The 24,707-nt window shown below is 41.5% G+C and overlaps 2 protein-coding genes across 3 annotated transcripts in view; one reads left to right on the plus strand and one right to left on the minus strand.

Annotated features, from left to right (window-relative positions):
- Positions 1-22,111, minus strand: part of EFCC1 (EF-hand and coiled-coil domain containing 1) — a 56,929-nt gene extending 34,818 nt beyond the window's left edge. For both annotated transcript variants that reach the window (XM_068694455.1, XM_068694454.1), the window contains exons 1-2: positions 21,340-22,111; positions 19,597-20,003 (exon numbers count right to left, since the gene is read on the minus strand). In XM_068694455.1, coding sequence (XP_068550556.1) covers positions 19,597-20,003; positions 21,340-22,038 — 1,106 coding nt within the window. In that variant the 5' untranslated portion in view covers positions 22,039-22,111. The remainder of the gene's footprint in view (positions 1-19,596; positions 20,004-21,339) is intronic.
- Positions 1-24,707, plus strand: part of CFAP92 (cilia and flagella associated protein 92 (putative)) — an 84,299-nt gene that overhangs the window by 18,870 nt on the left and 40,722 nt on the right. The window lies entirely within an intron of this gene.

Raw genomic sequence — 24,707 nt, forward strand, 5'->3', positions numbered from 1 at the left:
CTGCTTATTAGATGGAGACAACTGGAATATTGTTCACTGCATCTTACCCTTCCAGTACTGACACAGCAACTCAGCGGAGCCACTCCATCAGATCTGCAAATCTGGGGTCTCTGACTGCTGGAGCTAACTGTATTTGGTGTCAGTACTGGCACAGAGCCTGCAATGATGCTGTTGCTCCTGGAATAATGAGGCTGTGCCAGCAAGTCACAGTCTGAGGGGTGTGTGCTACTGGTGTGGACAGGATTTACATGACTGAATTGTGCTAGCATCAGTGATGTCTCAGTGTGTAGAAAATTGTAATTGAGTTCTGCTGTTGTACTCTTTTGGCTCAAAACCTGAGAGATCAAGTAAGGCTTTATCTCCTTTCTTCTAGGGCTGCCGCTTCAAAGAAACATAATTTTCCTGTATTTTATATGAGCTATATGCAAAAAATTGTAGCACAAGTTGTGGAAGGACTGAGGACTGTACAATTCTAAAACCAGAGACACCCCTGTAACGTGACAGAACTGCTCCCTAAACTTGTGCATTCAGAGTATTTGGGCACCCAAGGTGTCCTTGTTGCGCTGCCCACCATAATGCATGTGAAGCAGACACAAGCTTGTGTAGGAAAAAATGGTGTGATGTTCACAGAGAAGCCCAGAATGATGTGATATTCCTCTTGGTCTGTTTCCTATGGCTTGTTTATGAAGCAAAAAATAGTTGTGTGAGGGACTGAATGGTACTATGGAAGTGTCCCGAAGCAGAGGTTGTTTGTAAAATTGATTTAAGGGCCCAGCTAGCACTGAGATTTTCAGCTGCTACTGAATAAAAATGGTAATCTAAATTCCATACCTTCTTAAACAGAGATGAAGCTCCCAATTGGTGGGCTTATAACATCGAATCCAAATTTCCTATCATAAAATGATATTAGTAGCTCCATTTAAGCCTGCTGGAGCCTGACTTAAGTAGTAGTCATGATGTTACATCACCGTCTAATACAATAACAAGTTACAGAAAGCTGGATAAAATGTAAGCCTAACAAGAATTTATAGTTCTTAAACTTCATGGTACTTCACAACAGCGGGCAGACAGGTGACAGCAACTCATGCTGAGCAGACAGACCGCTTCCACTGCTCGTGGCACAATAAAACCCAACTGCGCTTATGTACAGTGGGTGGGGAGGCTCCAGAGGTCTCACAGAGGACTTAAGGAAGAAATCCCATTTACTGTTTCCAAGCTCCAATTGAATTTTAAAGACTGCATCTGAGCACATGGTATCTTGCTTGCAGAACAGTGTTGTTTCTTTCCCCCCCTGCCCCCAAGGGTGGGATTAGTTGGTAGGTTTTGTCAGTTTCTATTAGGAAAATTGGATTTCGAGCTGTAGCTATGGTGCTGCCCTGTTTGGTGCTCTTCCTGTTACTGATCTGTCATCTCGTGACATTATTACAGAAAAAAACAAGCTCACAAATCTTAACGCATTCATGAGAGGCCAGCTTGAAAGATACTCGCTTTCTATGCCTTAAAAACCTCCTAAAGATTTTGTTTGTTTTCTTAATCTGTAAATAATAAGCATAAAGATCATCCTGTCTCTAGTGGCTGTCTTCTGTGGACGTGTTTGGATTGCCTCACCTCGTGTGGCCAATGCGTTTGCCACAGGCAGCTGAGAGGTGCCCGTTCTCTTGGCAGTCACTGGACTGCGAGTACCAGCAGGCACTGAGGATGATTAGCACCTCTCCAAATGATGCCTGATATTCTTTAAGAGATTCTCTAATCCTATGTAAGAAACACTGAAATCAGAGTAACATCATTTTGAGATGATATATTTGACTTAATTCCTCTACAAGCTGTATAAAAACAGAACAGAAACTTTGAGCGTAATGCCAAGACAGATCTCAAACTGCCATCAATCCAGTCTCATCTAGTGCATGGCTTCATTTCCTGAGCAACAACACTGGAATCCAAGTTTAGGTTAGTTTAATTGAATGCTTTTTCTTTACCTATGGGTCTGTGGCCATCTGAAAATTGCTCTAGAACTCAATTTTAACATTAGATATAAAACCTATTAAAATATTTTAGGAAAGCAGTGTATGATGTTATGTATTTATACGTATTTGTCAGCACAGCACCTATAACAATGGGATAAAGTTCTCTAAGCATACAAAAACCCTAAATTGTGGATAATAGATTTGCATCTCTGTGACATATTTTTAATTTTTAAGAATTAAGTTACCAAAAGGGGAAAACTACAGTTCAGTATTTGCAAAATTGATGAATTATCCTTGGAACTCTTCTAAAGTATTACTCACTTTAAAAAATGTCTATTTTGAAATTCATGCTGGGAGTTCTCCAGAATTCATGGCACGCAGCCTTCCCCAAGGCATACACTGACAGGAACAGATCTTAGATGAGATATTTCTTGTATTAATTTAATTATCACTTTGTCACGCTCCAAATAGAGCTGCATCCTTTACCGTGTATGGCCTGTGTTTTTGTATCTTCTAGTCTAACAGATACAGTGCCCTCTATAATAACAGATCTCTGAAATAACAAACATTATAATCTGATTTCAAAATATGCTAATATCCTTGGCCACCTTTGTACAGAGCAAAGTAATAAGATCTATTATGCAAAGTTTCTTTCTTATCTGTGTACAATGTAATAGTTACTATTCTGGTGATGTGAATTATTTCAATGGCTAAAATAAGTTCAATGGTACAGTTTGAGTGGTCCCAGTATGTGTTTAACAGAAGCCTAATGGTATTGGAGCAGTGCTATTTAAAATTAAATCCATTGTGTTCCTAAGCAGCGATATTAGTCTCAGTTTGGAATTAGTTCTTCACTAAAGAATATTAAAGACAGAAGTGAATTATCAGGTGGTCTGAAGGTGTGCCATGTATTTAATAATTTGTATCACATAATCTCATTCAGCTTTGCATTTTATGGGACAGCTATCTGATTCTCCTCCATTTGTGTAGTCAGCCTGTTCTTATATCCTTGTAGGAGCTCTTAAGGGGGAGAGGATTCCCCATTAATGCATTTTAGAACCTCTTTGTTCCTTTTTCAATTAGTTATAATGTTATATTTCTTCTATTTCTCATTTCTAGTCCAGACAGTCCTGAAATAATCCCTCTTTCAGACCTATAGATCACCATTTTGTCCCCTTGACTGTGGCAGCATGCGAGAAACCAAGTCAGACATGCAGTTCTGGGCAGGTACAGGTGATACACTCGCATATGCACAGTGAGTGTAAGGTACTGCAAAGGCCTTTAAATTACTGAAGAGAATCATTACCAACACATACGTATGTGCATAATAAGCAACCAGGAATAAGTGAGAAAATGTCAGCATAGCAATACCAACATGCTAATAGGGCAGCTGCAAACAGCACAAAGGCCAACTAAACATATTTCCCTATTTTCCAAGCACATATTCTATTTCCAATAAAGATACAGTATTCTGAAAATGCTCTGCTTGCCCTCAGCTCTTAGACTACGATGATGATCAGTGGGCCAACACTCCTACAAATGATCCTTTCCAATTATTTGGCTACATGCAGGAAAATATTTGCTGTGCCAGCATGTCAGAAACTCTAAGCCTAGATTTTCGGATTAAATTTTGCTGTGTGCATGAGCGGATAAAGAGGAGCTTTGCAATATTGGTATGGTTGTCTCCTACACAAAACCTGACAACTCCATTGAATAGCGTATGCTGGTTTCCAGCTCAGTGGGGAACTTCTACGATTTGAATGGAAATGAATTAAGTGATTTGAGACTGGACAATAGGCATCCGTCAAGCCGAGTCTGGAGTGTGAAAGCATGACCTGGAGGCAGGGACTTCTGCTGGGTTTTGTCATAATAGATTTTGGTGGGACTCTTCAGCTATCTAATCCCATATCCTATTCATTATGTCCCACAGACAGGTACTTATGAGGACTGTGCAAGACATCCCAAGATGGATTGTTAATGGGAAAATTTCAACTAAAGCTGAAAGTCAGAGTCTCGCTAACATACTGAAATAAAGGGGACAGATTTTTCCAAAATTATAGCTAATATTTATTGCTGTAACTCAGAAGTTCTTATCAGAGCAGTAGTTCATTTTAATCCTGGTAATCTCCAGGTATCAGTGATCTTTGGTAGCAACACTACTTCAGAAATATACTTGGAACCACCTCGCATTCAGTTGCACAAATAACTGAACAGCATCTGTAAATCTGCTGTTCATCTTTTTCAACATAAAGGAAACTTTAGAACCATTAAATAATGTGGGTAATAGCTGCCTATAACTGCGGTCATTATAATTTTTTTTTTTTTTTTTTTTTTGAGAAATTGATGCAAAGGAAAGAATTTCAATGATTCTTCCAAAACTACGGTCTGAAGGGTGAGTTGGGGCTAAGCTTAGAGATTAGGCCCTCTTAAATTGCAGATGTGTGAGGTATGCATGATTTGTAAAGCAATAACCTGGAATTCCTACAGATGAATACAAGGTGATGTTAGAGACACCCTTAAAATCAAACTATGTTTTGTCATTTTATGTGTATTAAAAGGTCAAAGAGAATATTTCCACATAGTTTTCCCCTAAAAATCACATACTCTGTTGCATTGTTATGCTGTGGTATGTGTGTGGACTTGCTTGGTGACTCATGTAGAGATGTCATCTTTCTATTTAATCCTTGTGAAGAGTTTTAAAAATCAATATTTGAGTTACTATTTTAATCCATGCAACCTTTTGTCATATTAAGTGTCAAGGAATTCCACACCTGCTTCACCTGCCAGGCAAGAACCACTTTTTTGTAGTTTGCTTTGAATCTACCTCCTGCTTTCATATGACGGCCCATAGTTCTGGCACTGGGAGAGACTGAGCAATTGTCCCCTACTCACCTTCTTGATGAAAATTTTACAGACCTTCATCGCACTTCTCAGCTATTTCTTTTTCAGGCTGAAATTTGCAGATGGACAAAATAGTTTCCATGCCTTTTTTTGTGCTTGTTGCCTTTTCTGTGCATCTTTTTTAGATGCAAGGATCAAAATTCTCTGTCTACTGATGTTTTTAGGAGCTTGCATAATATTTTTGTTCCCTATTCCTTTCCTAATTAATTTTAATATTGTATTTGCTGTCCTCACTGCAACTCAGCAACTGAACTGATAGGCTCCTAGAGTGAAAGATATTCCTGAATGGTTATAATGAACTCAGAGTCCGTCACTGTATCTGTGAAGCTGGAACTGTTTTTTTTCTAAAGTGCCTCAGTTTTTATAAACATGGCAAGTGTCACCTGCCATTTTATCATCCAGTCGCTCAATATCCTAAGATCATTCAGCTTGTCTTCAGCTGGTCCTTCTTTTTAACATCACGAATAATTCAGTCATTTTTATTTAAGTTTCATTGCTCTTTTCTATAAGAATCAAATGATAACCACATTATTGTAGCTTTCCTTACCATGTGATATAAAGCAGCATGTCTTTCCAACTAAAATACAGACTAAGCAAAAAATGTTTTCAAGAACTAAACCAAGGCAGACTACCAGTCATGATTAGAATTGGGAAGAAACAGAAGTTCTGTATCCAGCTCCCCCTCAGCAGATATTCTGATCTGAATCCAAGCTTTGTGACTGAAGTTTGCTTTTCAGTGAAGAGATGAATCAAGTTACTGAGGTGGAACCTCACTGCTTTCAATTCCAGAGATGAATTCAGTCTTGCCTCTGAACTATGGTATCTTCTGCAGCATTTTTAATAAGAGACAAATATCTTGAGATATCATGTTTGTTAACATATAACAGGGCACCCTTTCTTTTAATACATTTTACTATTTTCAAAATAAAAAATGTATAATGCGTATCACTCACTACATACATTAGTGATGTATGCAGTATGCATTTGTTTGATTGAGAGGTGGGGAAGAACGGTCTTTAAGGATACTCAGGCTAAACCATGTAATTATATTCTGGATCAGATCTTGTTTTTACAGTTTTGTTTACGAAGTGATGGAAAATGTCTGTAATTTATGTAGCACGACAAAGAAGCGTGTGCTCTGAGTCCTGTGAAGATTCTTGTCTTTGGAAAGGGGTGCTTATTTGAAGGTTGGTTAAAACACTAAACAAACATTCTGAGGCATTGGTTTAACTTCACCACCATAATAAAGCTGTGAAAGTGAATTAGGCCATCTGCATGTTGAACTGATGGATAATTCAAAGACTCGATTTTAAAAGCAGTACAGTACCTAGCATTCTGTCTGTGTTTCAGCTGTTCAGCCGCTCTCCCAGTTCACATTCATCTTGCCTGCTGTGAGCCGTGACACTATTCTCCCTGCAATGCAGAACCTCAGTAAAATTAGCCATTTGTATTGCCGGTATTAAAATTTTATTGCAAACCAGCACTCTGACCCTTTCTGAAGCCTGACTGATAGAATAGGTCTTTGTTACACTGATCCTCCTACTAATCCTGTTCCCTTTGACCACAAAATAAATATCCATGCCTTACAGTTCATTTTATGCATGCGGGAACCTTGCAGACACTGTTTATAGATACCGAACGAAGGGGGCCTAGCTTCCCACCATGGCTGTTTCAGCACCAGCCTCTGTCATAATGAAACGGAGGAAACAAACAGCTGAGTGTTGTCTGCTGCCTTCGGATGGGCCCCCTTTTTACCACCCTCAACAGCCTCCCTTTTTGTTTGGTACAGACCGTGCAGTTCCATCATTCATCCTGACTGTTTGATTTAGGCTTCCATTCCCTGGGTCAAAAAGAGGCTGGCGAGGGAGGAAGGATGAAAGAAGGTGACACTTTGACAGCTCCTTTTTCACGGTAATGAGCAAAACTGCTCTTTCTTCCCTCCGCTCCTGCTCACCATGGCCTTTTCTTTACAGAGCCACACGAAGGAAAGAAATTGTCAGTTCGGCTCTGCCTTCAGGGACTGACTAGATAAACCGGAGGGTTCTGGGGGCCTTTTGTGAGCTCTGCTGTGGAGTCATTGCTGTGTTCAGGGTTATTTTCTGTGTTTGCTGTATGTACTGACAGGTAAACGCAGATTAATAGAATTGAAATTACGACTTGGGTACGTGGAGCAGCAAAGCATCAATTGCTTCCCAGTGACTTCTGTATTGTGCGTCATGCTTGCTCCTAAAACAGCACCATTGATTTAGGTAGCCCAAGGGAGGCTGCCACAGATGCACTTTGCTTGGAAGCAGAAAAAATAATCATTTCCCTTTCCAGCATTAATAATCTTCTGTCCTAAAAAGAACTTCATTTGATATAAGAGGTCATTATTATTAATTTATTATGATAATGATAATAACAGTGTAGATTATATGCAACCTGTATCTTAACTAGAAGAAAATGCTTGTTTGATGCAAGACTATGCTGTTTTCAAAACCACAGCCTTAACTGATAAGGCTGGAGAACTGCAACAATCCATTTTAAATATAAATGACTTTTATTACTTCACAACAAGTGCCAAGCCTTAGGGATTGACCATTTCTCTGATTTATGGAGGGTACACATCTAAATGCCTCCAAGCTTTCAGGATTTCAGATCTTAAATCATGATTATTTGATGTGAATTCAGATCCTAGACCATAAAAACCAAAATCCACTGGCAAGCTCTAATTCTGATTCTGTGTTGTTTGAACTGGAGCAGCTCTGTCCCAGTCCAGAGCTAGCCAACTCGCTTCGCGGTTTTTGTTGATCTTTGAAGGCAACTGCAGAAGGATTCTACATAATGCAGTTAAGACTAGGACTGCGCTTTTGCACTTCAAGCCTTAATGGGTGGGCAGCAAGTATTTTTTGAGTTAGCATTTCTTTTAATTTAGTTATGGAATTTATTTGTTCTTTGGCATATATTGATGGATATAAAAGTTATTTTGTACAGCTTCTAGACATTGGTGCTTATTATATATACTAAATTAATAATTCAGCATTTTACACCTTAAACATAAAAGTAATTATTCTCATTACCTTGATCTACCTGTTTTAAATCGAATGAGAATCCAATAGAACAGAAAACAAAACACGCTATTATTACTCTTCTCATTAAGACCACCGGGACATCTGAGAACAGGAAAACAACTTCTAGCCATGAGCACAGCAAAGTATTCTCAAATATACTGTGTTTTTTTTTCCACAGATTGGCCTTTGGGTCTGCCAGAGACACTAGGGAACTACCATACTCCATGTTTAGGCACTGAAGTGACAGCTTTGCATCCCTTTCACTGACATTCAGGTTGAGATCAAGGTTGTGATTTTCTATTATTATTCTATTATCATTTGTATGGTGTTGTACACAGGATGTTCTTGGCCACTGCCAGATTTTAGGGCTGAGGAAGAAAGGGGAGATGGAGAGATTCTCTCTGCTGAGATTTGGTGTAGACGCCTGAGTGTTGATGGAGCAGCAGGACTCCTTGCCTCTTCTGAGAACTAGTGAAGAAAACTTGAAAAGCAGTGGGAGACTTTGCCCCCATGGTTCCTCCTCCCTTCTGGAAGCCACATTTAGAGCAAGCAGCGGGTGCACATCAGCATGACACATCCAAGTGCCTGTGCTTTCTCAGGCACCTTGCTGAGCATCAGCCCCAGCATGCCACAGACTGTTTTCATCTGCCCTGCCAGGTTTCTGGCACAAGCACAGAGAGGGAAGAAATATTTTACCCTCTGTAGTCATGCCTGTGTTATGGACCAGGAATGTAACTGGTGTTTGCACCTGGACCTGGGAAGTCAGGAGCTCTCTCATGTCCCTCAGCTTATTTATTACTAGAGAAGGCTGAGAGCTTTATTTCTTTAACCTTTAGGGGTGAGATCAAGGGGGTAGGCAGAGAACTACTGAAAGACATGCGTGGGGCTCCCAGGCTGTGAGCTGTGAGCTCCTGATGGGCTAGGAGGGCTCTCTGTTGTGTGTTAATGTTATATGACTGACTAACGAAGTGCCCCACAGGCTCTGTGGTGGATAGCTGGAAGCCACGATTGCTCTTACAGAACATCAAATGTTTTTGATGTTCTATCATGCTTTCTAACCAAAGCATCATATAGTTGCCCATTGAATAATTCACTTACTGCATACTGTATATCTAAAAAGCTTTAAATTTATGTACTTTTTAAAGTTTCCTACTTTATGCATTTGAAAACATCACTTGGAAACTGAAAAAAATCAGAGCAAAGCAAGGAGATAACAAAAGGGGAGAGAACAAGAGAAAATACTGCAGAACCTCTATGAAGGACACCATGCTGCAGAAACTGCTTGTTTTGACAAGGGACAAAAAGTAGCAAGTACAAGACTGATGTCCCCAGAATAACTCTGTTGTATGGAGATCAATCATAACTTTTCTGAAAGATATCAACACTCTGGCTACCCTGAAAGGTCTTTTGTTCAAAGCCAGTGCATTCACCCATGAATATTCCTCTAGTGGTGGCAATATTTCACAGCCAGAAGATTTCCCTTACTGCAGAGCCAATCTCATCACAACCAGGGTCTGAATTAACTCGGAGCACTTGCTGTCAGAGCAGTCCATCTGTTTACCTCACTCACGCCAGATCTGTCACTAAATTAAACCACTGCAAACAGCCCCCTTGTTTCCTCTTGGTTCTGCAGCAGAGACCATCTATCAGACTTATGGTTTTAAGGGTGTTGCAATGTTGTGTGGTGTAAAAATCACTTGAATTAATTCAAGAGAGCTGGTGTTTGGATGTGCTGATGTCACGTTGTCCTCTGCTCCAGAGAAGACTCACTGGGAGTCAACACACTGCTGTGCCCCAAAGTATGGATGTACCCCCAGCTGCATGTGTCCTGCTGGAAACCCCCCCTTGGATATTTGCTGACACACAGGGGTAACGGAACCTACTGTTCTGTGGTTTTCATAAGCATTGGCTTTGTCTTGATTGCTTGAATTTCAGCGAAGCAGAGTGCTGCTTAGACCTAGAGCTTCAGCAGTGTGGAAATGTTGCGTTCCCAGCCCAGCTTAAACCTGACCAAGTTGTGCTTTCGACTTGGCTGAGCTCACCATATGCAGTACCAGATACTTTGATGTTATGAGAACTAATGCCAAGGACATGTGCTGGGGTCAAGTACGGAGAATAAAAGTGGAGCAGATGTGCTGTGCATACCAGCTTTTTAGGGCTATGATTAATGTGATATCGTGGACCTGCACTGAAACACTATGTGGGGAAGAGACTTCTCACAAAGCAGAGCACAGGGCCCGATTTTGTTCTGTGGATTTATTGACAGCTTTGGGGTCTTTCTGATGTAAGCTGATTCCCAACACTTGGCACCTCTTCTCTTGAAATGGGTGGTGTGTAATGTGATGGCAATTAGCACTAGAAACTCAGGCACCCTTTGGAGGGCTTTTTTTCCACAAACAAGGAGGGACTGCAACAGCCAGTCACAGCCCTTATGCTGTGTTTTTTTTTTTTTTTTTTTTTTTTCAAGGAGATTTAAGGACTATGCTATGAAGGCTGAAGTTACTTGTTTTACAGAAGTATATTTCTAAAGATGTGTCATGCTCAAAGCTTACATTTGACATTTATTTTCTGACCTTTTTTTTTTTATAATGTTCCTGTGAGGGTACTGAATGGAATGGCATTTGTGGACAGAATACAGTCAGTATCCTGCCATGCAGATACCTGCCATAATGAACAAATTTTGCTCCTTGCTTTAAGTTTTCATGTCTTTGAAGTTGATCCAAAACTTTGTGATCCTATAAGGACACACGTATCTATTCATTATTATCAAATTTTTCAGCTTTTCAGAGGAGCAATACGGAAGGCTATATAAAAGTATTAAAGTGCCTTTTCCCATAGATACAGAATTATCTTTGTGAATAAAATTGGAAGCTATGTTCTTAATCTATCTCACGCCTTCCAGGTTGCCTGAGTTGAGCACGCAGCTAATTACACATCTGGAACTGGGGAAATATTTTCTGTTTATAATGGACTGAATCAAATACTTTGACCAGTTGATCAGCCTCATCCACATCTTTCTCTCTTCTCCTTCAAATGCAAGTTAGAAATTTCCTTTTTTTTTTTTTTTTTTTTTTCCTGAATTTTCGGTTAGGAATTATTTCAGAATGTAAAACTTTAAGACTAGATGCAGAGACTGCTTAGTCAAAGTTTTAATTACAGCACAGAACATTCATTTCTAGCTATTTTTTTTTTTTCTAATTTGAGGGCAGCACTTTTCTTTAGGTTGTTTCAGTGGCCACAGTTCTGAGCAGCTAAGATGCAGAATACCTGGTAAATCTGGCAAATATCGCAAAGAGAAGACCCTCAGCCAGCCACTAGAAAGGCAAATATCAGTCTAGATTTTAATTGCTTTGTATGATATGCAGACAAGGTGCTGATAAAGTTGAAAAAACGTACAAGAGAATGAAGAGAACGGTACAGGCTAACTATGGCCAGTGATTCAACACAAGTTCTGACTACGATGAGAAGACAGGCAAACAGAACATGGCTCTCAGTAAATATTTGCACTGGTGCTAAATAATGGTATTCTGTCATTGAAAACACAGAAATTGCCTATATTGTATTTCCTACCATCAGTGACATGTTAGCTCACCCCCCCAGTGTGCTTCGAGTCTGCGCAGACTTATACACACAGTGAGTGTCCACCTCTATGTGAGTACCGCTGCAGTGTGCTGAGCAACGCAGTGGTATTGCAGATCCTTTGATTTTGCCTTTCCTATCCCAAGGATGGGGTTTAAGAACTTAGCTGGGCTGTGGGTTTTTGTTATGGCACATTCTCAATGAAGACATGGAGTTAACTAGTTTTGCTTTCTAGATACTTCCCTGGGTATCCAGATAACTTAATATTTACATTACATACAGGTGATTTTTGAGAACTTAAGTTAATGATTGAAGCAGAATGGTTGCAGGTGAGCCTATGGAGAGGCTAGGGCAATTTCATTCCCTGGTGGCTAACCCCAGCAGACATTGACAGAAGCTGCTGAAGCAGAACGTCCTCCTTACAAATCAAAGGCAAGGTTCAAGTGGGATTTTCCCTCTGGTATTTCCAGTTTCATGATTCCATGATTTTTCCTGGCACATAAATTAAAAAGGACTTTTAGCTACAATGTGCAGATCTCCCTTGAACTGTTCTGGGATTACTTCATATCTTGTCACATCATTGTCATTTTGGGGATCTATTCAAGAGATAATGCCTCCTCCCCTACAGATCCCTCTGTATTTCAGGAGCAGACTATTTTAGCTGAACAAATTCATTTAATTTTTTTGAAAACTTGGGTGATCAGCATCTATTTACAAACTACCCTACTGTGTATACTGACAGAGGGATGGGGAACTAAGAGTAAACAACTGGTTCTTACTAGTTTAGTAGAATTCCTCCTCTCCTCATTTTCATGAAGTAATTTTCAGGTTTTGTGAGGAAAATTAAAAAGGAAGGAATTTTTATTTTTTTTTTTTTACCTCCAGTGGAGTAAAAGGCATAAAGGAATGCAGAACTCCCTGCTAGTTTCTGAGTATAGATAACAGCCTGGTTTGATTTTCAGAGTAGTTTATGTGAGTTGATGGCGGAACTGACGTGCACGAAAACCACTTGAGATACGGTTGGCTTGTTTGTTTCAGTTTAGGCTCTGAAAGGCCTTAGTGGAGCCGTTGAATGCTTTATACTACACACGTGTTTAAGGGCCTGCCTGAAGTACTTGCCAATGCTCTGGTCCTCTCAGGATCTAGACCCTGGTATTTTTGTTTCAATATTATGATGTCCAGGGAGATGAACTTAGCAGACCCAGGTTTAACACTTTAATATATAGCTTTATATATTTATATTTATTTATATATTACTTTAATATATAGCATTACGATATCTTACAAATCTGTGGATTAAGAACCTGAAGAAAAATATGATTTTTTAAACACTGCTGGCTCCTTAAAGCATCATTTAGGAAGGTTTGGTAGAATTTCAACCTGTAAAAACTGTGTTGCCTCCTTATGATCTCATTAGTCCTATAAGCAAAGGAACGTCCCCGCTGAGTTCAGCAGGTCTGGCCACATTAGTGTATGAGCAGGGCACAGCACAGGGAGACCCACTCACACAGAACTTCTTAGGGAGATGGGGAATAACTGAAATGCTTGGGACAGTTTCCTTTCCTGCAGATGCTCTTTTTGCATAAAAGCAGCTTAAAAACTTGTCAGATTTGCTTAGGATGCACGTGAGAGTCAAGGTGAGCGACTGTGCAGGTGCCACAGTCCTCCTTGCTCCCCAGTCAGGTTCATGAGCTGCAGCACTTTGTGACAGGAGGCTGCGATGTGTACTTTTATTGGTAATATATAATTGTTCTTATTACGTGGCTCTCATACACTGATGCAAGCTTGCTTTTAGGTCAAGAAAGATGCATAAATTCCAGTCTTGTCAAGCTGCGAACTCCAGTCCCAGAATAACCCTGATGCATCGAGTTTTTTGTGCCTGTATCTGTACGCAGTGGGATCTGAAGTGTCAGTGTCTGCGAGCCAGGCTGTAGCAAGGTCAACTCTAAGGGCTGTAAGCACGACAGCAGCACAGGGCAGCGACGTCCTGTCACTGGCCAGACAGCCACCAGGCAGAAGCCTTCGTGGCAGAAAGTGACACACTGCCACTGTTTGGCATAGAAAGGTACAGGACAGCAGCTGACCCCAGCAATCCAGAGGGGTGCAGCTGAGCCATTCATGATCTAGGTGTGTTTCTCCTTATTTTTGGTTGCTGCAGTAAGATTGAGCGCAGTAACAGTGCGTTCAGAGAGGTGTGCGCTGCCTCTGGGAGGGAGTGCATTTTCACAAAATGATTTGAAAGGTGTACGTATGGGAAAGTAGTTATTTTTATTTAAGGAGTTGTCTTAGTGTATGAAATTAATCATTGATTTTTGCTAGCATAACCCAAGATGGCTAATACGTAACATCACCTGGGATGTTTGGGCAGTAGAAGGCATTGGTTTTCTGACCAAATTCCTTTGGCTGGGACTACCTTGTTGTTACTGTTGACTACAGCAAGGCTTGTGGCACACTTTGCCATCTCAGTCTCTAGGAAGGGACGTACAATGGGGGTTGCCAAGTGACAGCTCCAGCGAGTTCAACAAATGGTTCCTCCTCAGAGCTACAGAGAAGCCTCGGACATGGCAAAAGCACGTCCACCCAAGTGAATGCATGGTGGCCACAGATGTGCCACTGCTATTGTGCTCACAATGAATTACTCCAAACACAGCAAATAAGGCAAGTCAGATGAAAGGGAGGATCTAGTGAGAAACCAGGGAAAGTTTTCCAAGGACAAATGTACTGTAACTATGATCCCAGCACTGAAAAAGGCCAGAAAACTGGCTACATTTCAACTGTCTGAATTAGCAGACAAAGTTCTGTGTGGATAAGTGCACTTGCATTAATTTGAATGGATTTGAAGTAAAAGTTTTGCTATTACAAGGGGAAGCAAATATTATTGGAAAACAAACAAACAAAAAACAACCACAAACAAAAACAAAACCAAAAACCACTGAGAAAATGCTACACATTTTCTTCAGTGTAAAGTTAAAATATTTAAATTGCTCTGTACAGTTCTTTCTACCATATAAAGCAATACCTTCTATTATAAGATTTTCCTTTAAAGTATTTCAAAAGAGTAGTAATCTGACTTGATTGTTCGGCTTATGATTTTTCTATGACTAGGGATATGCAAGTGGTCTAAGGTTCAGATGATGAGCACATAATAACCTGATACTTTTAACTTCTTGAAAAATTTCTGAAATTCTGTATTTGTTGGCAGACTTCTATGTAATCTATAACTTCTCAGTCTTGAGTAGAATATTAGATATAAGCAAAATCAGAAAATAAAATGAGATGACAAATTCATCTAAAGCTATCTGTTAAAGTGTTCTTACAGATAAGGGCTATAAAAAAAAAAAAAAGTTTATTTAATGTCTCTGAACTTCTTGAGTTCAGTTTCCTGTCACTGTTCTTATTGACTGTCATCAGTCATTGTTCCCTGGCCGTCATTGCTCTTGTCCAAGGATGTACTTATTGTTTGTGGATCTATGCAGTCTTTTTTGTAGTCCAGCATATATACACACACAGGCTCCATTCAAATTTTGTGCCATCTGATAAATTTCCAAAGTGCAATTCACTTTACAATCAGCAAGTAGTTGACATTGATGACACTACTCAAGCAGAAAGTTGTCCAGTTTTTCTTTATTTAATGTCTAATTTTTAAATAAAATAACAGTTCTAGAATGCCTAAATATAAGACGTGCATTATCATTCCGATTGGAAATAACCTACTGTATATACTTCTACATATACCTTCTTTTGTGGATACTGTTTCTTTCCTAGAGCTTTTCTTTCTTCACTTAACAGAGCCGATTCTGTATCGGGTAGGAACATTTCCATATTCCTCCCCTTTCCTTGGATTATTGATTTGGATCTGTTTGCTCCATCTTGCTACACTTTAGAGAGTAATGATAATCAGAGAAGTTATTGAAAAGAGCAGGACACTGTCTCCTAGAAGAGAAGAAAATTTGAACTACTGCTGTTGTAGGATAACATATAGCATAACTATTCAGAAAAACTACCATTGCTGACTGTCAGAGAAATAGATGGGGGAGATATGCTGGAGGCCTTCATTTTCATAATGCTAAGAGAATGAGGGAATAAAACAAGTAACTTTGCATTCCAAGTAAAAAGGATTCCTGCTCATTAACACATATAAATGCTGATGGATAATTAAGTAATTTGGGAGACAGACCATATGTATGGGAAGCATTTTTGGTATTTTATGACCCCTTTCTCTGACCTATGTAATTACTGTCCTGCTGTCTAGCAGGGCAACATAAAACCTCTGTGAACATCTCCATTATGAAGTCTGTTTCAATTTTAAATGACCTCTCCTTTTATGTGCTACATTGGGATTAAAGAAAAAGGTTGTTAAATTCCATTATTCCCCCTAACGCTATTAACTGGAAAAAAAAATCTGTAAACTTTATTAAGTGTTCAATTTTTAAGCCACCTACAATGTAGTATAGAAAACAGAGACGACTTATATTTGGCAAGAACAATTCATGTCAAACCAATCTCATTTCCTTCTCTGACAGGGAAAATGGCTGAATGGATAACTAGGAGTAGTAGATGTGACAGTTATATTGTAGTAACATTTTTATATGTGACACTCCTATAAATAATATTTATAAATCATAAAACTATATTCGAATACACAGATGGTGTCACCTTGAGGAGGAACAAAGTTTACTGGGAAAAAAATTAGGGAATACCTGTTAATGATTTGCTCTCTGATTAAGAGGATATATCAGGTGGAGGTAACTAGTGTGTCCTGGGCCCTAGTCAGTACCTTCATTTATGCATTTAACTTGCAGGAGTGCAGCTGACATCAGGCTGAGAAGGCATGAGTGTTTGGAGGTTAGTCTCGGTGTCATCTTGAGAAACCGGGAAAGCAGTGCAAAACTGAAAGAGCTGAGCGTCAGTAATAACTAATGAAATGTCCTATACCTAGGAAGATGGAATCAAGTGTGCCAGTACAAAATGGGAGTAACTCTGAACAGCACTGCTTAAGAAATGAGGCCCACCTAACTTTGTAAACTTTCCTGTGTACTGGCCTTCTGAATTACACATTTTTGACATAATACCAAATGATAAAGAATACAATTTCTTATGACTTTTTTTTTTTTTCCTCTGAAATGAATTTAACTGATGCTTTTCAGTAAGGAATTTTCTCAAAATTTACCTTCAAATTGTTTCAACTGACTCATTAAATTGGTAGGCATTTAAAAATAAAAGCTAGTAAAAATTTATAGTGGTGGAAGAAACAGTGGACTAAAACCTGAGGCGTGCATGGAGTGTTGTAAGAATACATTGTGCAACTTAAGGCAAGAAAAGTCTTTGGTCTACTAGGTTGGCTTAGGAACCTTGTAACACGATAGGAACATTTTAAACAGTGATACAGGCAACTGTACAAATCAAAAGTTTGTCACACAGGTTAGCAAATTTTTACCAAACAGATTCATAGTAAGTTTTTGCATTAAATTTACAGCAATATGGATCTGTAAGCAGAAAGGGCAGTTGTTTATAACAATTCATAAAAACATTTAAACACTTGGTGGTACTTTAAAGTTTGCATCTATTCAAGAAAGTGTTTCAGGATTGAAGTTGTTTCCTGAATTAGGCATTATAATTTAGGGTTGATGGGGCTCCAGGCTTCACTGATAGTGAATTGGTGTAAGATCCCACTCTAGAAGTGGGATTTAGATGTTTATAGATCTTTGAAACTCTGAACCTGAAGGAGGAATTACTTTATTCTTCACTTTAGAAATATGAAAGTATAAAGAGGAGTAGCACATAAAAGTCATAGAGAAGTCTCACTCCTGCACATGATCCTCTCTGAAAGAAATTAGGCTTTTCCTGGAGTAAAATAGTGGCCACACCAAGCCAATTAAGGTGAATTCTCAGGAGACAAATCTGCAACCTTACGTGCTTTTTGCAGTACTCAAATCCCCATGCATTTCTCTGTGCTGCTGCCTTGCAGCATTAATTCTTGCCAAACCTAGATATCCTGCTCATATGCTTACAAACTTTTTGTGGCACATAGAAATGGAGAAACCACTCACCGGAGTAGTAACTTGAATAAAATTACAAGAAATCCATTTGTCCATTGACAGTCTGAGAAACCTGCAGGATGTAGCAGCTGTTTCTCCATCTCTATGTTTTGGCCAACTCATTGTCTTACCCTCAACATGTGCTTCCTTGCACCTCACCTGAACTTATGCTTGTGGGTTTTGGACTGCTGCACAACAGGAGAATGTGATTCTGTATGAGCAGAAGTATTCTGCCTTTTGTAGCGCACCTGTGAGCAAGTACAGTGAGTGGGACAAGCTTTGATGCCAATGGCTACAGAGGGTGGAGACAGCCCAGCTAGTGGTAAGCTCTTCCATCGCAGTAACTCAGAGCTCTGCACTGCTTCATTCACCTGGTTCTCTGCTTGCATGGGCATCCCTGCACTGCTCTGTGGAATAGGTGGAATTAGAGAATTCCACGCACTGGGGAATATGATCCTAGGCATGCAAGTCACAATCATCATTAGGTGGCTCTGTCCTTGAGCTGTTTAAGTCAGGAGCCATATTACATAGACAGGGAGATGGGAATGCTTTATGGCTACTGACATGGAATCAAGAACCATTAAAGGGTCTTGCATGCGGAAGAAAAAAAAAGACAAACCCCTAAAATTTCCATTTTTTAACTCCCTCTATTTGTTTTGGTGTGACCTGTAAAAGTTCCTGCTCTGCAAGGCCCAGCTGGCATTTCTTGTTGTCTTCAATTAGTTTATTTTTACCAGTTCAAAAGTGATTTTTAATGCTTCATCATACTTTGGAAAAGCAATTCTGCAGGACAAGAGCTCATCTTAAGCCTTTTCTGCTCATGCCAAGGAGAACTTGATAAACTAGATAACCAGTGCAATCTCAGAAGCATGGATAGTAGTGTCATTCATCCAGATATCCCTGTAAATGACAGTTAGTCATCTGGGACATTACGTGCCTTGATGGTGTTTTTAAAATCCTATAGACGTTTAAAGAAATGCTTTTATCTTCTGCAACCACACAGATATTAACATACACAATGCTTATAGAAAGACACCGGATAAAATGATTATTTTTAGAATTTCCTCACTTCATAAAACAGTACAATAGCCATGATGCTACAAATAACTCACTACGAATTCTTCTTATAAGCAAACAGAGGAAGTATCAGTTTAGGAAGAGACAAGGAGATCAGAATAGACAATGTATTAAAACACTACTTTTAGTACAGTTGAAAAAAATATAAATATTAGCTTTACTTTGGGTCAGTAAAAATCTAAACAACATTTCATTCCACAGGTCAATTTGAAACTTGGGCAGAATTGCCTACCTAGCACTCCATCAATGGCTTCAAGTTTGAGATAAAAAGCAACAAAACCAGTGTATCATTAAATTTGTGGTCAACTTTCTTAATCTTGGAAACATTTATTTATGCTTGCACAAAAGTGGTTTCTAGTTGGATGATACAGTTTATGCTAGAGACTTCCACTACATTATTGCATGGTTTAATGGAAGTGTTTTAACTTTTCTTCTGGAGCATTCCATATTCTAACAAGTAAACAAGTGATAACGTCACAGCAGAGTTTAAGCCAGCTGAGCAGAAACTGGCCTTGTGCATTTTTCTCCAATTCATACGACAAATTGAACAACTTCAATAAGAAACGGAGCATCAGCTGCCTGGTAGCAGCTGTTTCTGTATGTGTGACTTAACTAATGGGAAAAGACTGAATTTATCATGGTTAGTTAAAGTCAAAAGTAAGTGTTTTGGAAACAGATTCTGAAGGATCATTAGCAATTTCTGTTGAGATTTTCTTGAAGTATTACTACGTTGAGTCCTATTACCCATGTTTGAGGGGTGACTTCAGCTGTCTGTTCTCCCTTATTTTAGCCTACCGTCTACTGAACGTGCAGGTTCCAGTTGGGATCCCTATCAACACGACTGATAAGTAGCTCCTAATTTTCCTCTACCTGTACTTTAGAAGATGTATTTGGGAACACTCATTAAGCTACAACCAGTGATCTTCAAGCTAAAATGTGGTGACATACCGTGATTTGATAGCTGTTATTTGGCAGACTTAAACTTACCTATAGTGCTGCAGTTCCGATTCTAGCTGCTGAATGTATATTTGCAAGTGTGGCACTTCGTTAGCCTTCACTTCTAGCTCCTTCACTTTGCCCAGACTGTTAAGGACTGCGTGTCTGGCCTCTTCAACCTTCTTCCTCATTTCTGCTTGTTCCCTCTTCAGGTTACGGTTGCAGTCTTCCAGATTGACTAATGCTTCCTGAGAGCTCTTCAGTTCTCGTTCCAGTTCTTGGTTGAACCTAATGGCTTCTTCAATTTGCCCATCCCTGGAGCTCCGGATGAGTTCCACTTCTTTCAGGACACTCTGAAGGCACTTGGTCTGGGAGTTGTCCTGTGTTAACTGTCTCTTACTCCCTATAAAACAGGTCCCTTCTTCCTTATGGTTAGCGTGGCTTTTCCGCAGTCCTACCTATATTGAACGGGAGCATAAAGCAGGGACAAATTAATGTATTTTAAAACAAATGACATTTTAATCAAGAGTGAATGGCTGGATTGTGTTGTTGTTGTTATGGTTATTAATTACATATAGTTGAACAGCAATTAATATACTGGTTACCTTTGCAAAATACAGAGGCAAAGAAACAACCTCTTGAAAAGAGTTTTTTAAATATGTGTCTATAAATTTACTTTTCTGAATTGTTCAAAAGGAAAATTTGTTACTTGCACATGTTTCTGTATAGCTTTAACATCATTATCTTAGTCTGTTCTCAAAAGGCAAGTAGTATTCTGAAAAACACCTCTGGTTATATTTTTTAAAGTTGTGTTCAGTAGAAGAGGACAGAGAGCAGCTGGTGGTGGTCTGGAGCCCTGACCTCTGTCCCCTTCTCATTCTTTCTGGGGCCTTTGACTGGTGATCCCAGTTGAAACTGGTAAAAGTATCATTTACTTGCCATGCTGGCATTGTAAAGACAGACAGCTAACACCAAATGGCAATGGCACACGTGGAGCAAATTTCCATGGGTGCTGTGTTATGTTAAAGCCAACCTGACTAGAGGCACCAGAACAACTGGGAAACAGCCTTGGGTGCTTTGCCTGGTCCATGCTATTTCATGCCAGAGTGGTTTAACTGCAGTTAAGTATGTTCTTGTTTCACCCATGCCAATACAGCAGAAAGAGGCCACAGAACTAAAGGGGCCCTGCCAAGGAGCCAGGGACAGCCCGTCAGCCCGTGACACACCTGGCTCCTGCCCTGGGCTCTACCGGCTGCACTCAGAAGGAAACACACCGCCAGTGTTTCTGAGGTAAAGCTCTGAAGCGTGTAAGAGGTGTAAGAGTGAGTAACAACCTGTGCTGTGTGTGTGGGTAAGCATCCACAGGTTTGTTCTTTGGAGAGAAACCCCAGCAGCGTGTGATTGCTGTGTAACTGCCGGACTGATGTGCAGCAGAAAAAAGCAGCGTGACACACTTAGTGGTGTTACACTGAAGCCTTGTAAGGCTTTTGCAGTTTGAGCAGGATGGTTTCCAGTGCACTGAATGAATAATATCAGTTAAACGCTATTGCCACCTGATCAGTTAAATCAAGGCATTGAATCAATGCCCTGCCCACCTGTACCAAAAGCAGCCCCTGGCACAGCAGTGAAAGCACAGTGCTTCTGCTTGAGGAGTCCCGGAGAAACGTCAAGGGCCACCACCCCCCAGCTTGGCTCACGGGTTAACGCCAAAGAGGAGCAGCACAGCTCTGCCCCGGGCTCCTCGCCCCGCTCCCTCCGGGCCCGGAGGGCTTTGGGGCGGCCCCGGGCACTCACCTGCAGGGCCAGGCAGCGGGCGTCGCTGCTCTGCAGGGCGGCCCGCATGTCCTCCACCAGCTCCCGCAGGCTGCCGTTCTCCTCCTCCAGCTTGGCGATGCGGTCCTCGGCCTGCTCCAGCGCCACGATCTCCTCGTAGCACTCCCGCGAGCAGGGCGCCGCCGGCCGCCGCTCCGCCGAGCCCCCGCCGCCTCCCCGCCGCCCCGCAGAGCCCTGCCCGGCCCCGGCCCCGGCCCCGGCCGCGTCCCGGCGGCGGCGGCGGGGGCTGCGCAGCCGGATCTGGGTCTCGATGTGCTCGCTCTCCCGGCCCAGCGGCAGGCGGGGCACGGCGCGGCGCGGGGCGCTGCCCGCCCGGGTGCTGAAGTAGCCGCAGAGGCGGGCGTGGAACTGGCGGAAGGTGAGCTCGGCCGCCAGGCCCTCCCGCAGCGCCAGCCGCTCCTCGGGGTCGGCCGCCGCCTCCTCGCCCAGCCCCAGCACCTGGCACAGCGTGCGGAAATCCTCGCCGGGGATGCGGCCCTCGCCGGCGCAGTCCAGGTGGTGGAAGATCTCCTGCAGGTACTGGTCCAGCCCGGTGGCCAGCACCACGATCTCGTTCTCCACGCCGCGGTCCAGCCCGTAGTGGTAAGCCAGGGCGCTCACCAGCCACTGCGTCCTGCGGGCCGGCCGCCCGTACGGGTCCCAGCCCTCGGGCGGCTCCATCGCGCCCGCAGCTCTCCGAGCACCGGCCCCAACCCGGCCCCGGCCCCGCTCCCTGCCGCTGCCCCCGCCCCGGGCCCGCCCCCGCCCGCCCCCGCCAAGTTCATCAAAAGTTAGCGGGGCGCGGAGGAGGCAGCTCTCCAAAGCCGGGCGTCCGTCCCGCGGGGCGTCCGTCTCCTTCGGGGTCTTTAAAAACCAGGTGTGAGCGACAGGGGTGCCCGGTCTCGAGCAGCTCTCGTCCAGCGCTCAGAAGCCGCCTGTGCTGTCGCTGCCCCCCGTGAGCAGCAGCCTCCGGCCGGCTCTCGGTGAGCGCAGCCCCGACAGCTCCGCGGGGACTGACACGGGCCGGGGGTGTCCTGGCTGTGCCGTGGGGCGGCAGGGCAAGGTGCCGAGCCGGGTCCCGGGGCCACCCAAGAAGTCCTGTCAAGAGCAGCAGCGGATGGGGCCAGGGCTGCGGTGCGGCCCCAAGGTGCCGCCAGGGCTCTGGGCACGGACCAGAGACAGGCACAGCCACAGCAGCAGGGGCCTGGGCTGGGCATGCATGGAGCGAGGGCAGGGGTCCCACCTGAGGAGTTTCAGGGTGGGTGAGGTCTGCTAGGGGCCCTGCTGCTGCTTTTGCTTCCCATAGTTGAATGGGAATGCTGGTTGGATTTCACGTTCTGTGCATCATCCAGAAAAAGCATGCTTTACAAGAAAATCTCTTAATACGCCTCCAAAAAACAGATTTTTTTATCACTTTGCTTGGTAGACTGGCAATATGAAAAGCTGTTTTGCTGAAGATCTCCTGGTTTTTATGTTACGAGACCCCACATTCCCTCAGGGTACTTGGTGTTCCAAAACATCAGGCTCCTTATTCTCAAACGCTGAGTTTTATCCACCAATGATCTTCTGTGTGTTTATTATACAAAATAGTAACATGTTTGTTATTTTGCAGTCGTTAAGAATCTCCTGTCCCTTTCATGGATTTATTTATTTATTTTTGATTTTTTTTATACATTTAAAGAGTGTTTCTCTCATTTTCCTCTTGTTTGAATTGACACATTAGTGTCCTACAGTTCTGATTGACTTGCAGAGTGACTGGGTGACCTGATAGGGTTTTTTCATGCTTAACATATATATATTCATTTACACTATCATAGAAACGTATACCTATAAACTTCAAGTTTTTGCAGACTGATAATGTTGACATAGCACGAAACTGATTTTGAGTCTACTGAATGTGCAGTGTCAGAGAGAAAGACAGGAAAGAAAAAACATACACGTTGAATGTTTTTAGCAGATGTTATGTAAATCCACATCTGTTATCCATACACAACAAACGTGCTGATCCCCAACAACCTAAAGCTAGACAATGCAACAATTTAAACTTGTTTTGGTTTAGCTAGTTTAAATTGTAAAAATACTTATCAGGTGGAAGTAATTGCTTTTAAGACTGACAGAATCTTTACCAGGCTATAAAGATGCCAGCACAAATTTTACGTCAGCACTACCGTTTGCAGTTGGGTGTCTTGGTGGTATCTCTGGCTAGAAGAAAGGTGTTGTTAATGGCACTGGGGAGCATTTGTGCCTCTGTTGAATTGCTCATTGCCTGTCTTCTCCTATTCTGCTTCACAAGAATGAAGGACCCAAACTCATGAATATTTGACTTATTTGACTTTGTGTTATCATGGCAACAGGGATACAAGTAAGTCAGAATGATGGCAATTCACCAAAGTTTCATCTCTGAAAGAAAGCAGACATTTGATAATAGCAAAAACAAACAAACAAACAAAAAACAATCAATCAACCAAAAACAACAAACAAATATTTGGTCTATATATTTTATTTGCTTTTTTGAAAGAAGTTCTGATGCTGGATGATGTTTGCATCACACTTTCTAAAAAAACAACCACCAAACCCAGTAATTAAAAACACTGGACAACTGAAGAAACAATAGGCTAATAGAAAGCTCCAATGTCATTTAAGCCTCTCTGTAACATGAGGTTTGGATTGGTAGAAATAAGCTTTATTTTTGCAACCTGCCTTTAAAAACAAAACAAATCTCTAAAACATGAATCCCTACATATTTAACCTTTTTCTCCATTGCAGCACTACTGCTAGCAGTGGTATGGAAAAGCCTGTAGCAGTGTAATGGCACTGATTGCTGTGTTTATTCCTGACTATAGCAAGACTAAGATCTTACCTGGCCTACACAAGGCTTGCCTGTTGACTTATTCTCTAAATCTGCTCAGAGGCATGGCAACCTTTTATTAAGTATTCAAAAACTATTTTACGACATTGTTACCAGTTCTGATAGTACACTCTGTCATTGAAGGATCTTGGAAGAGTTCTGACCGTAGATAAGCACTGATGGCAAAGCATGATTTGAAGGGAATGACTGTTTCTACGGTCTTGTGATAATAGTTGGAAATTAGAAGTATATTAAAATACTGCAATTGGAATTAATTAATTGGAGATTTTTATTTTAAGAGGTTGACAGCTGCCACAATTAGACTTGAGTTTGCCAGTATCATAGATGGAATACTGTTTTAAATTATATTAGATGGTGGTGGGATTAGGAAAGGCATATAAACTGTGTTTATAGAGAAAAATGCTTTGCACTTAATTTAACTATGTTCCTATTTTATTTCACAGTTCATACATGTGGCAGGGCCAAGGACAAGCACAGTTCG

Source organism: Anas acuta, chromosome 11 (genome assembly GCF_963932015.1).
Source record: "Anas acuta chromosome 11, bAnaAcu1.1, whole genome shotgun sequence".
Lineage (NCBI taxonomy): Eukaryota > Metazoa > Chordata > Aves > Anseriformes > Anatidae > Anas > Anas acuta.